The sequence below is a fragment of the Colobus angolensis genome, unplaced genomic scaffold, assembly GCF_000951035.1.
Source record: "Colobus angolensis palliatus isolate OR3802 unplaced genomic scaffold, Cang.pa_1.0 Scaffold224, whole genome shotgun sequence".
NCBI lineage: Eukaryota > Metazoa > Chordata > Mammalia > Primates > Cercopithecidae > Colobus > Colobus angolensis.
Window position 1 is genome coordinate 6,031,143 of NW_012115422.1, and position 15,266 is coordinate 6,046,408.

At 36.1% G+C, this 15,266-nt stretch overlaps 1 protein-coding gene across 1 annotated transcript in view; it reads right to left on the reverse strand.

Moving 5' to 3' along the window:
• Positions 1-15,266, reverse strand: part of SESTD1 (SEC14 and spectrin domains 1) — a 157,095-nt gene that overhangs the window by 31,512 nt on the left and 110,317 nt on the right. Inside the window, exons 6-9 of the mRNA XM_011944053.1 lie at positions 13,397-13,510; positions 11,392-11,489; positions 8,554-8,609; positions 5,447-5,658 (exon numbers count right to left, since the gene is read on the reverse strand). Of these exons, the coding sequence (XP_011799443.1) occupies positions 5,447-5,658; positions 8,554-8,609; positions 11,392-11,489; positions 13,397-13,510 (480 nt within the window). The remainder of the gene's footprint in view (positions 1-5,446; positions 5,659-8,553; positions 8,610-11,391; positions 11,490-13,396; positions 13,511-15,266) is intronic.

Below are 15,266 nucleotides of genomic sequence, written 5' to 3' on the forward strand. Positions count from 1 at the left end.
CATCATCACCATCAATATAAACATAATCATCATCATCTCCTTTCTCCAGTTTCTTACCCAGTTGAGCTGGTCCGTCATTTAAAAATGTGATTGCCAATACATTAACTCCTTTGCCCCTGTCTTTTTGTCATAGTCACTTATCCCATTTAGCAAAGTACAAATGCTGGATAAATTCTGTCACCCATGTTTTTGGTGCCTGAACCTCAACAGTCACGTATGAATTGTCAGATAGGGTTACATGAAAAGTCAGAGGTTCTGCCATAAATTAAGATCAACACTACCCCAAAACACAGCTACATTTTTGTGATATTAAAGTTGTCCGAATCAAAATGGAGTCACTAATATTGGGGGGAAAATAAACAACCCTGAAAAATAGTGCCAGAGAAAGCCATGGCAAGAGGTTCCCATGCTTGTATGCCTGCTAACAAAAACCATCACAAAGGACTGCAAAAACCAAAATTATACACAAAGGCATTGCAACTTCACACAAAAAATACTTCTGCAGCCTGGGAAGCATGGTGAAACCCCATTTCTACACAAAACACACAAAAAAAACAGCTGGGCATGGTGGCATGTGTCTGTAGTCCCAGCTACTCAGCTACTCAGGAGGCTGAGGTGGGAGGGTCACCTGAGCCTGGGAGGTCAAGGCTGCAATGAGCCATGATCGGGTCTCTGCACTCCAGCCTGGGTGACAGATTGAAACCCTGTCTCAAAAAAAAAAAATTCTTCTGCAAGGACATCTCTCCAGCAATTGCCTGTCCAACCTCAGAGGCGCATCACCTTTGTTATTGATCTTTAGAATCAAAGACAATTATTTCAAAACAATTATGTAATCCTCATTTTTTTCCTTTAAAAATGTTTGTCTTCCTTTACCTCTCTGAATATGCACACAGCTTACTATGACATGCGTATTCCCATTGTAATGTTCTATTCTCTAAAACAAATAATCTCTTCCTTTTAGAGAGCCTCTCTTTGTTTGTTATTTAGGCTGACAGTGATAATTTCACTCTTCAATTCCCCACAAAGAAAATTTTTAATCACCTCCGCTCTATTCAAACCACTGATCCACTTTAAACATCATTCCTGCAATTTGTGCCATCAGATGGCCTTTTCCTCTTTATGAAAAAAAGACACATCACACAGTAACTCCTTCAAACTTCCTGATGCCTGATTTACACACAAAGCACCTCCGGACTCATCCTAAAACCGCCCCTATAAACTTTGTAAAATTAATCAGGGAAGAAAGAAGGGGGAGAAATGAAAATATACCAAGCTCGCAGCATGTTGAAGGTTAATTGTTAGGTCAGCTCAGTTTCACCTGCTTCCTCATAGTTGTTTGCTGCCTACTGACCTAGAATCATGGACCCTGTTACAAGATTATAGTTTCCCTGAACTGTTCTACAGATAACAAATTAAACATTATGAATCGTTGTTTTCACTTTGAGACATTCCTTCAGGTCCTGCATACTGACGAAACTACTCTGCCAGCTGGTCTGAAGGACCCCACTGACTCAGCTGATCTGAGGGGCCCAAGACGCTGACTCACCAAATAATGCAGTTTCCACATCCTGCTGACTTCATCTCCCTCGCCTTAACCAATCAACAACCCCAATTTTCCAGCCCCTTACCCTCCATGATCCCCTTAAAAACTCCAGCCTAGAACTCGAAGAGATGGATTTGAAGGTCTCTTCCCATTTCCTTGCTCAGTGCCCTGCAAGAATTAACTCTTTCTCTGTTGTATCCCTGCTGTCTGTATAACTGGTCTGTTTACTGGGCAGCGGTCATAGGAACCTCATGGTCCTATGGTAATCCTAGCCATCCTTCTTACTGCGACACAGGAAGAGCTCTCCCTCTTTCATTCTAAAGCAAATCCCTTCTATTGTGCTTTGATTCCGTTTACTTCCACCTTGTTGGGAACTTGATAGTATTAATTATTCCTTCTCTCTTGTGTATTCAACCTCTTCCCCCAATACTTTCCAGCAATCTTTAAAGTTTTTCATATCATGAAAAGAAAGAACAACTATCCTTACCCCTCCTATAGGTTGAATTGTGTCCCTCCCCTCAAAAATACATTGGTTGAAGTCCTGACCCCCAGTACCTCAGATTGTAACAATATTTATTAGGAGACCGAGTCTTTAAAGAGGTAATTAACCTAAAATAAGGTATTTAGGGTGGGCCCAATCCAGTATGACTGGTATCCTTATAAGGAGAGGAAATCTGGTCACAGACATATACAGAGAGAAGACAATGTGAAGACAGGGAGAAGGCCGTCGTCAAGTCAGGGAGAGAGGCTGGAACACTGCCTTCCTTCATGGCCCTCAAAGGAACCAATCCTACTGACATCCTGATCTCAGAACTCCAAGAAAATAAATTTCTGTTGTTAAATCACTTAGTCTGTTTGCTACGGCAGCCCTCGCAAAGCAATACAACCCCTCTTCCACCACTTATAGCCATTACTCTATTTCTCATCTTTCCTTCAGAGACAGACTTACCAACCATTTGTCTATACTCATTGCTTCCTTCACCATACCTCCCTTTCATTCCTGAATTCACTCCACTGTTGCTCCTGGCCTTGCCACTCCATGCCCTGTGGTCACCAGTGACCTCAATCTTGTGCTTTCTAACAGATATTTTAAGTCCTTTTATTTACCCTTTCAGCAGCATTTGACAGGGTTTTAACTCCTTCCCTGAAATGCTTTCTTCCCTTGGTTTCCATGACAAAGAACTCTTCACACTTTCTCATCTTTGGCCAGTCCTTCACTGCCTTCTTTTCAGGTGTATGCTCCTCTACCTTGCCATGAAATGTTAGAGTTTTTCAAAGTTCAGTTTAAAGCACTCTTCTTACCTCTCTCAACTTTCTCTTCAGGCAATTTTCATCCACATCAATGCTTTTAATTACCATTCACGCACAGATGACAAACAAATATACCCCAGCCCAGACTTCGAAGTCTGGACCTGTTCTGAACTACCCTTCTACATATTCTCTTAGAAGTCACAGTCACCTCAAACTTAACAAGTCTGAAACCAAACTCATGATTCTCCACACTATTTTGCATCCACAGTAATATCCAAATCTTGCCCCGTGTTCCCTAGGTGGGCAACACCATTATCTTGCAAGCTAAGACACCAAGTCTTACAAGTCAGAAATATGATTCGTCTCTAGTATCTTCTTACTCATCATAATCCTATTCCCATCACTCTCCTTCTTGGCACTTGTCATAGCTGCAATTTCACAGCTGTTTGTGTCATCATGTAAATATGTCCCAGGAAGCAACAACCCTAGTTTTACTCACCATCACACTGTTGAGCCTAGGACAATGTCATACTACTGTAGACATTCATTTTTTTTTAATGGATGAACTAACAGGTATTATTAAAAGATGACTCATTATGTGTCAAACACTAAATATTTCATGAAAATTATCTTCTTTAGTTCTTGCAACAGTCCTATTAAGTAGGCATTATTGTTGCTGCTATTGTGGTTACTGTTGTTATCCTCTGCTTACTGAAGAGACTATGACATAGAAACTAGGACTTTCTTTCTCCCCAAGGTCAAGCAGCTTGGAAGTGGTAGAAGAGGGTAGATTCAGATTATTTGGGTCCAGAATATGATTGTTGTACTGCTCTGCTACTCTATCTTAGTGGTTTTCAAAGATAATCTCAAGCTAATTGGCTAAAACTTACCTGCATTTAAAACAAACTCTTTAACTTATGAATGAAGTCCATGGAAAAAGCCACGTACAATTAACATATGCTCAGAAATATCCAGTTTATATGTGGTTATCAAGGAATACTTTCTAAATCCTTTTGCCTGAAATTCAACATCTTCCATGATCCACCTCCTTCCTTCCTTCCTTCCTTTCAAATCTTTTTTCCCATGACATCCTGATGCTCTAATTTAAGAAGTCATGAACTAGATCAATTGTGCAGGCCAATTCTGGCCCACCACCTGTGTTTGTATAATAAATAAAAGTTTATTGGAGAATGGCCACACATGTTGGTTTACACAATGTCTGTATCTGCTCTTGTACTATAATGGCAGAGTTAAGCAGCCACAGCTGCAAGAAAGACTGTATGGTCCACAAAGTCTAAATGTCTGGAATTTTATAGAAGTTTGCCAGCAACTACACTAGACCTCTAAAGTAGAGTCTAGTTCAAAAGAAATACATAAAATAACTACCACTGATTGAGAGCTGGGTTCTTTCCAAACATTAGCCTTTCAAAGGGAGTATTATCATTCCTGTTTCAATTAAGCAAAGAAGGCAGACAGGGAAAAAAAGAGAGGAAAAGAGGAAAGAAAGAAAACAGAACAAGCAAGGCTCAGGTAGGTGAAGTATAGTGAATGGTCACACAGCTAAGCAGAGGAACTGGGATTGGGATCACACTCAATGACTCAAAAAGGTCATCCACTTCCCACTGTGCCTACTGCTTCCTTTTTCCTCAACAGAACTTGGGATTCTATGCTGCTATGATTTACTCATGCTATTCTTTATCCTCCCCAAAATGCCAATTCTTTCAAAACCTATCACTGCCTGGTGAAATCAGATACATTCTGGGAGGACAATCTCAAATGCTACTTCCCCTACTAAGTCTTCCCAGATTACCTGCAGCTGAGAAATAATCCTTCCTATAAGTGTCTATAACCCCTCAGTCATGTCCTGTGACTCTTAACACTTTCTCGCCTTAAACTTATTGATAGTAAAAACTAAGTCTACCTTTATATCCTGTAAAAAATCTAGCACAATGCCTTCCACAAAGGAAACACTTAATAAATGTTTATCTAATGAGTGAATGAATCTAGATTTAAAAATTAGGATGTTTCCAGTTTGTATTTTTAAATAAAATATTTGAAGATTTATTTTCTTAATTATTCAACATAAAAATCCAGAGTGTAATCTAAATAATAGAAATGTATACGTTTAGTATTTTTAGTATTTTAGCCTACTTTTCTCATAAAAATAAATTTTAAAAGAAATTAAAATTCCTAACAACTAAATACATTTAATGTTTTCTATCAGTATTATAAAAAAATTTAATATTAGAATCATTTGCATTACATGGGTTATTTTGCTAGGACAGAAATACTCTTCATAATGCCTAAATTAACCAAAAAACTAAGTTATTAGAAATTAAGAATAAACCAAATATCAATAATGTAATGTTATTTATTGCAAGAATACACTGAGACCACTGATGATGTCTCCAAAAATCAGTTATTTTTAAAGTTCACTGTTACACTAAGCTGAATGCTCAATGTCATCACTGTAGAAATAATATAACTTTTAATTCAAATACTATTGGTAAAACAATACCTAATTTAAAAGTTTCAGAATCCAGTTTGATATGTTCTAAGGTTTTCTATATAGTACATATAAGACTTAATAGTCACATAGCAGAAATTATAAGGAATTAAAAAGAGTTAAATATATTCAAATCAGACACCTACCTGCATCACCTTCTGTTGAATCTCTTCTAACTGTGTGCGCTTGCTACGTTGCCTACAAACTTCCTGGTAGCGGGTATATTGCTCTCGGAGTGAATCTAATAATTTCATAACCTGTGGCTGTGCAAGCAGTTCATCATCCATAGGAGACCATGAAACCCCTCCATCTGAGCCATTAAATCGACGCTGCTGTAATTCGGATAATAATTCATGCCCTTTACAAATAAAAGATACTTGAAATTAATATCTGTAAAGAAATGCAATTCTCACTTCTCAATATTCTCAATTCTAGTCCCTTGTTTTTAAAACCTGTCTACCTACATATCTATCAGGTTATAAATGCAATTTAAAAATTTATGTATCACAGTAAATAGGAAAACTGCACATATTAATATGTATATGTGTGTATGTGTGTGTACATATATACTATGTAAACTAGTATATTAAAATGCTCTATCATATATCATAAATATATACACCATAGAAATACTATACTACATATTAAATATGGCACATATACGGTTTATATATTTTTTTCTATCAATCACATTTTTGTTATTGGTGAATTCATTACTCAGGATACTGTGCCAAACAAACAATCCTATTTATCTGTAGAGCAAAATTATACTGTGGGATTTCTGTCTGATGGTACTAATCCAAGTTGTATGTTGTCGGGTTTCAGTATTAATCCATATTCTCAATTATAGCATTTTAAAAAAAGGTGATAGTATAACGAATGATTAAAAGAAGAAAGTTTTTATTACAAGTACAAAATAATATTTATATAATCTCTATTTATAAGAATCTTCACAACATATTAACAGTGAATAATAACGGGCCGTACTAGTGTTAGAACTGCAGTGAATGAGGGCGGGGCGCGGTGGCTCAAGCCTGTAATCCCAGCACTTTGGGAGGCCGAGACGGGCGGATCACAAGGTCAGGAGATCGAGACCATCCTGGTTAACCCGGTGAAACCCTGTCTCTACTAAAAAAATACAAAAAACTAGCTGGGCGAGGTGGCGGGCGCCTGTAGTCCCCGCTACTCGGGAGGCTGAGGCAGGAGAATGGCGTAAACCCAGGAGGCGGAGCTTGCAGTGAGCTGAGATTCGGCCACTGCACTCCAGCCTGGGCGACAGAGCGAGACTCCGTCTCAAAAAAAAAAAAGAACTGCAGTGAATGTGACTCAATTACAGAAAACTCATGTAGAAAATCCACTCATACATGAGGAACTACAATTGCAGAATGTGCAACAACTAAAGCTGTAGGTATTAAATAATTTTAAAAGTAAATAAGGTAAAAATTGTTTTTGTGACTAATATTTAGGCATCAAAACAATACACATATTTAAATTCTCTTCCTTATTTAGAATAATATCCTAAATTTAAATGGCTATCAATATACAGCAACTGAACTTTTATTATGGTTTGGAGGTATTTCTAATTTCTAAAAGTACCCATTATTGTTCTAAACCTCTTCGTTTTATACTCTCGTTCAATCCTTAGTTTAAAAGTTAATAGCATATAAAATAGGACCTAGTAGCATATAAAATTAAATTTAAAATAGAAATTGTAGAAACTTAATTCATTGAATTAAAATAAAAAGCTTTCAAGCTGTTAAACATATGTATGGAATTAAGTTTTAAACCTAGAGCAGTATTTTACTGACAGTACCTTCTAAATACATAATAATTCAGAGATTACAAGTATTTCTTTGTTCTCTAACAAAATAAGCTGTATATCATACTGGAAGAACTTAGGACACCTGAATCAACACAACAAATATATTCAGAATTTACTTCTTTATTATTTATTACATTTTATAATTGGAAAAGTAACTATTCTAAAGATTTGTGCAAAGTCTTTTTATATACATTCATAAAAGCTATGAATATCAGAATACATTTAATTTTTTCTACTTTGACAATTGTCACCCTTGATATTTTCCTTGTGGATATCATTTTCATTGGAGAAGCAGCATAGCGTCATGATTTCATAGAGCATGCTTTGAAATCAAACTGCCTAGGTCCAAGTCTCAGCTTCAGCATTTACTAGCTGTGTAACCTTATAAGTTACTTATTTTTATGCTTCAGCTTTCCTGTCTTAAAATTGGGATGACAATAGTATCTATTTCACAGGACCAAAATGAGTTAACATATGTAAAGTACTCAGAGGTGGCACACCGCAGGATTACAATTATAAGCTATTATTAAAAAAAGATTAGAAATAAAATTGAGGTATTTCAATTGGAAAAAATTAACAGTTTGGTTCTCCTAGAGTTTGTGAAACTGCTACCAGAGATATTTGGGTTGGAATATACATATCAGGCAGCACTGTGTGCAAGGCTTTGCAAGGTGATCAGTGTTTTTACATCGAAGATTATAAAACAGTAGAGCTTTGGCTTTGGATTTAGCTATGGAGAGAGAGAGTTTAATAGTTAATTGATCTTCAGCAAGTTATTTTCTATCACTAAACCTTGGCTTCCACCAGTACAAAATAGATACAATAATAATAATTATCTCAAAGGCTTGTTAGGAGAATGAAAAAGAAAAATACATAAATACAATGTCTGCCACATAAGAAGTGTTCAGTAATTCTCATGGCAACCCAGTGAAATAAAAAATTGTATCTTCATTTTATTGATAATAAAATAAATCCAAATTTTTAAGGGAGAGATAATTATTATTAATTTTTTAAAATATTATAAAGCTGGGTTCCTCCCACCCCCACCCTGGGCCACACAGCAGGAGGTGAGCGGCAGGCCAGCAAGTATTACTACCTGAGCTCTGCCACCTGTCAGAGCAGTGGCGGCCTCAGATTGTCATAGGAGCACAAACCCTATTGTAAACTATGCATGCGAGGGATCCAGGATGCATGCTCCTTATAAGAATCTAATGTCTGATGATCTAACGTGGAACAGTTTTATCCTGAAACCACCCCTTACCCAGTCCACAGAAAAATTGTCTTCCACAAAACCAGTCCCTGGTCCTGAAAAATTTCCCCTTGAGTTCCTTCCACATGTACCACATTCATGCTGAACTCATGTTTATTTAATGAACCAATCAATCCAATTGGTTTACTGGATTATTATCACAAATATTTTTTAAATCTTACCTGTCTGAAGAACCGTTTCAGGATCAACCGATGGAAGAAAGTTTAAATCCACAGACCTGGAAAACACCAAAGGAGTAATTTTCAAAAGACATATTTCTATCAATGTAACTTTAAAAATTCCTTTATATATAAAAAATCAAAACAGGGGCACAAAAGTATGAAAATCTGAAGCATACCATTCTACCATGCTAACTTATCTCAAGCATAAGGAAGCCCATTAGGGAAAAGTAAATACTAGTAGCCAGAGAAATACCAACATAATAAATCATAAAATAACTACTTGGAAAAATACAGTTTACTGTTTTTAGTCATAATATTATTTCAAATATATCAAAGAAGTCCATTTAGTATTTATCCAATGAATATTTGTTTCAAAACGAAGTTTGTCATATAGTAACCCAGAAATTTAACATTAAAAAAAGGCATGCAGTCATCCTCCAGTCAAAACTTTATTTACCTACAGCAATCTTTGATAGCTGCAAATATTCTGTCTTATATTCCAGAGGGGTGTGTGTGTGTGTGTGTGTATGTGTGTGTCCGTCCTAGTAGCTGCACTCTCTTCCCTAATCATACTTCTTGTGCAGCTGGACATCTGCCTTTATTTTCCTAAACATATACAGGAAAGAAAAGATGAAGGAAAGAAAGGGGACAAGGACCTTGCTGCTGTAACTGACCGGTCTTGTGCTAAATATTTTGCTTTTTGTCAATTGATCTAGGTCCTCAGATGCTTCCTGAGGATTGACATAAAGAATGTTGAAAAAAAAAAAAAAAAAGACAGTTGATAAAATTTGCAAGAGGAGGGACTCTATTATCTGGGATCTGGGGTTTAAAGGAAACTAAGCAGTAACACGTGAGCTCCTTGCAGAGGAACTGGCAAATACAAGATTTTGATATTTCATGTAGTCATGCAAACCAGCACTTCCCAAAGTGTTTCCCAAAACACTGAAAAAGTTTTTTTTTGAGACGGAGTCTCGCTCTGTCACCCAGGCTGGGGTGCAATAGCATGATCTCGGCTCACTACAACCTCTGCTTCCCGGGTTCAAGGGATTCTCCGGCCTCAGCCTCCTGAGTAGCTGGGACTACAGGCGTGCGCCACCATGCCCGGCTAATTTTTATATTTTTAGTGGAGGCAGGGTTTCACCACGTTGGCTAGGATGGTCTCTATCTTCTGACCTCGTGATCCACCCACCTTGGCCTCCCAAAGTGCTGGGATTACAGGCGTTAGCCACTGCACCCGGCCTGAACAAGATATGTTTTAAGGAAGCAATTAAACAGGTTTCTTTGCTGCACTGCTTCTTCAGAACCTGTAATCTGCAATATTCACAGTCATTCTCAAAGAGGGAAATATAGTCAACAGCATTAAACTCTTTGACCATGGACTTATTTTCTATAGGTACCAACAAGGGATGTCTTTCCCAAGAAATATAATGAAGAAACATCAAACTTACTCTGATGAACTATTCAGAAAGCAAAAAGTCCAGCTAATTTTCATCAAGTAACTCATGATATTTTAAATTCCTAAACCACAGTATATATGTGTGTGTAATATCTACAGACACACAATCACATATTTATATACACAGACAAAATTTCATAATTTTACATTTTTATATGGCATCTATAGGATAGAAACATTCCTAACTGCTTGTGGTGACTTTAATCAGATTTACATTCAAACCATTTGTTTTCACATTTTGGCTTTGTTTTAATGAAGATTTTGTTAAAACTAAGATCCTACACTCAAAAACTTGGTATGTGACTGTATTTGGATTCATGGAATAACAACAAGCATTTTATTAAGGTTCCACTGTATCTTCAAGGTCAGATTCAAAAGAGACAGGATGACAGGGAAGACAAGGATTCTTTCACATTTCCTAAAGAAAAATTACTGTTCTAGTGACCAGTAATAATCAAGTGACCTGAATAGTTAATTTGCTTGCTAAAGTGTTTTTTATCTGAGGAGGGGGACTTGGCCTACCAACAGAAATGTGAAAGCTGACAAGCTGTAAAAAAATCAAGGAAAATCTGTTAACATGATAAATCTAGGTAGTTACATTCAGATAACACAACTCAACTATTACTTCATTGCATGTCATAAAACACTAAATTCTCCAAGTTGAATTCACGAATATCACATATTTTACAACAACAGAAAAAGTTCTATAAGCTAGACATTTTAGTGCTAATGTATTCAAATAAGGGTTATAATAACTGTATTTCAAACTGCAACTTTTTTCATATTCTTAGCCAGGAAAGAAGATAACTCTAAAAAGGCAGAAAATTGTTTCTTTTGAAAATATGTTCTTGAAACACTTTACATAGTGTCAGAAAAAAGTAAATACATTACTATTAATTTAAAAATGGGCCAAGCGCGGTGGCTCACGCCTGTAATCCCAGCACTTTGGGAGGCCGAGGCGGGCGGATCAAGAGGTCAGGAGACCGAGACCATCCTGGCTAACATGGTGAAACCCCGTCTCTACTAAAAATACAAAAAATTAGCCAGGTGAGGTAGCAGTCGCCTGTAGACCCAGCTACTCGGGAGGCTGAGGCAGGAGAACCCATGAACCCAGGCATGAACCCAGGAGGCGGAGTTGCAGTAAGCCTGGGCAAGAGTGAGACTCCATCTCAAAAAAAAACAACAAGGCTTTTGTGAAGAAACTTTGATTTAAACCAATACGTTTACACGTAAAGCAAATTCTCATGAATATTGTATATCAATTTTGATAGAATGAAGACTTTTTTTTACTGTAGATTTTTTAGCTTGTATTAATAGAGCTATCTTTTATCAGATTAATTACAGTTTTGAAAGGATATAATTGCATGCCACTAGCCACCTACCTTTCTTTCTCTTGCTGATTTCCTTTATCACTTCCATTGTTAATCAAAGCAAGTTCATCTAATAATGATGTAGATTCCTTTGTAAACTTCTCAAAAACCTACAATATGAGTTTTATTAACATACTAAGAACAGTCTTAAAAATTAATATGTAATAAGGATCATCTGTTAAGAGCAATAGAATTGGCCAGCTAGGATTTGTTTTCCTTCCCTGGCTGTCAGTGCAATTCTACCACCAGAGCACAACAACGTACACAAGAGAAGACAAAACTGTTTCCTAAAGCAATGAATAGTTTCATGGATAAATAATTTTTAAAATTTAAATACATCAATAAATTATCTTCATTCTCCATTCAGATAAGTGTTTCTTTGAGAAACATTTGCATTGGTAACAGTTCTAATTACATACATGTAATTTAGAACGTGCTAAGTCTCTAATAACAGTTACAGAACATTTCTTTATGTCATTCTATCACCAACACATGTCGGTTTCACATAATAGTTGTTATATACATGCATATAGCATTTAAAATTAGTTATAATTTTAATGATTTCTTCAAATATTTCTGAAAAGGAATTTGCGCAAGTCTGTTTAAACGTAAGTAATAAAGTGGACAATCACTTGACTGACAGCACTTTTTAAATATGGTAGAAATAGGCTGGGTACAGCAGCTCATGCCTCTAATCCCAGCATTTTGGGAGGCCGAGGTAGAGGGGTTGCTTGAGCCCAGGAGTTCATGACCAGCCTGGGCAACAAGGAGACTCCATCTCTACGAAAAATAAAACCTTCGTCAGGCATGGTGGCAAGCACTTGCAGTACCAACTACTTGAGAGGCTGAGTTGGAAGCACTGCTTGAGCCCAGGAGTTAAAGGCTGCAGTGTGTGGTGATCACGCCACTGCATTTCAGCCTGGGGCAAGACCCTGTCTCTGAATGAATAAACTGGGTGGATACAGAATTAGTTAACCATTCAGAGATAACCAAAAGTTCACTATTCTTCAAAAAAATTATCATTTAATCTAAAATGAGTTAATCTGACGCTTGTTCTTTCAGTAGTTCAATTTAAAAAACCATCAAATTACACAGAGTAGCAGATTTCAGAAGTCTAGATTACCGAAGATGATACATTTTCACAAATGAAAATGCTTAATATGTCAAACTGCTCTTCAAGTTGATAATTCAAATTAATGTTTAAATATTCTCTGAAAATGGTAAAGCAACTAGATCACCTCAAGAAATTATGCTGCTGTTCGCTGGGAGCACTGGCTCACGCCTGTAATCCCAGTACTTTGGGAGGCCAAGGCAGGTGGATCACGACGTCAAGAGTTTGAGATCAGCCTGAACAACACGGTGAAACCCTGTCTCTACTAAAAATACAAAAATTAGCTGGGCGTGGTGGCGCGTGCCTGTAATCCCAGCTACTAAGGAGGCCGAGGCAGGAGAACTGCTTGAATCCCGGAGGCAGAGGTTGCAGTGAGCCAAGATTGCGCCACAGCACTCCAGCCTGGGCAACAGAGCAAGACTCTGTCTCAAAAAAAAATAAAAAATAAAAAAAAAAAAGAGAAATTATGCTACTGTTATTCTACTTTAAAAATTTACAACTTTGACTAATGTTATCAATGACAGAACAGTAATAGCTAATACTCATATAGTGCTACTATATCATGTCTGGCGCTATTCTAAATGCTTTATATGTATATTCACTTCATTTTACCCACAATCACACAAAGGTAGGTACTCTTATCATCACCATATTACAGATGTGGAAATCAAGCCAAGGCAAGATTAAATACGTTGTTGACGGCCATACAACTAGCAACTAGAATCAGAATTCTAATCGAGTAAGTCTAACTGCACAGTATTTGTCTATTATGTTATAATGTGGTATGCACATAATTCTCCATTTTTGTAAAAAATAATCTATATTTTAATAGAATAAAATTATAAAGTTGTCAAAATATATCTTATTTCTATGCAATAACATTTTATCTCATTGTAATATACCAACCAGCCTCTTATTTAACCAGTCCATGTGATCATAGGTGAGGCTCCCACCAAAATCTTCTGTTAATTGGCATGGTTCTATATAACGAGTCAATTTATTGGCAGACACTAAAATAACCTACAAAAAGGTTAAAAGAAAAGAAACATTTAGTAACCCCCTATTAAAGTCCATGAAAGTAACCGGGAGGTAAAATTAGGTTAAAATATGCAATGCTGTTTCCAACATGATGACACATTATCATTTACTTAATACAATATTTAAAACCAATTCAGTAAGTTATAGATACCTGATAAAAAATTCACCAAAAACTTTTTCTAATACCACATTTTAAAAAACAACAGGTACCAGCAGTTCAGATGAAATATTTTCAAAAATATTTTATTAATGTTTCTTTGTAACAAAAATCAATTCCTTAATGCAATGAAGTAATAAAAAATTTTCACATCACCTTAAAATTAGCTAAGGACACTAAAATGATAAGCCCTATGAAAAGTAAATCCGGCAATCAAAAAGTTACCCATTTTAAGGTTTTTCTAATGTCCCTTTGATTACATATGAACAAAACAAGTCCTCCTGTTGTAGAGTATAACCCACGATAACGTATGCCAATATTTAAGTTTTAGTAAAAATCAGGAGATCAGAGTATTTACAAACTTGAAAAGTACATTTTAAAATGCTAATCTTTTAACTCTAAACTTAAAAAGATTTCAAATACAAATTAAATAAGTACCTAAGAGACCACTGCAGAACTAAACAAAACTTCAGTGAAGATACACATGAATATAAAAGAAAATGCATCTATAGAAGGAAGATATTCAAATGGTAGTGTTAATACTAAATGTTATATGGAAATGTGAATTTACCAAAAATGATTTGATAAGAAAAATAATGTGTCTGGCTGGAAAGAACATCATTCCCACTCTCACAATAACAAAAGCCAGACGATCAGCAAAATTACAACTTTTTTTGGAACTCCTAAGAAAGCTGAGGTTACAGGGAAACCTGTAACTAGTTTGAAGTTGAAGAGAAGGCAGGCACCACAGAGAGAAAGGTGAAAGGGGCTACTACAGAGCGCATGTGCAAAAGTTTTGGAACTCTTCTGTATCTTGATTATGGCAAAAATTATGTGACTATACGTGCCTGTCAAATCTCATAAAACTATATGCTAAGGCATGAATTTTACTTCACATAAATTATACCTCATAAAACTGACTTTTAAAAAATTTAAAAAACAACTTGAGGACTTGTGGAAGAACTTAGAAAGAGACAAATGAAACATTCAGAAACAGACACAATATGTAAAACAAGGTACATCCATACTGTATATGAAGTTATAAACAATAAATAAGGAGAAATCACCAAGACTGCTTTGCCGAAAGAGGGGAAATTTCATCCTCAGGAAGATACCAAAAACACTGCATGAAAAATTCATAGAACTATGAACTCTATCAAATTTGAGTGTACAACAAATTGCTATTGATAACAATACATTAAATGGAAATTAATAGTCTTAAACATTTATATGAGGAAACATAGCCTAGTGAATGAGCTAAGTGACTCATCTAAGAAGTGAGGAGAGGAAAAAGACAGAGTAAGTCCAAAGAAAATAGAAGAAAGGAGGTGAAAAATCAGAAGTAAATATAAATTAAGAGCTTACAGGGGCTCAAAAAAGCCAAAATTTATTTCTTGAAAAGACTAATGAAATCAACAAACTTCTGATAGGATGAAGCAAGAAAAACAAAGTACAAATAAATAATGGTAACAACGTAAAGGAGAATACAATTTCATTGATAGCAATGGTTTAAAAGACATTAAGGAGGAACAGCTGTAGTCTCCAACTACCAGCGCGAAGGACACAGAAGACCGGTGATTT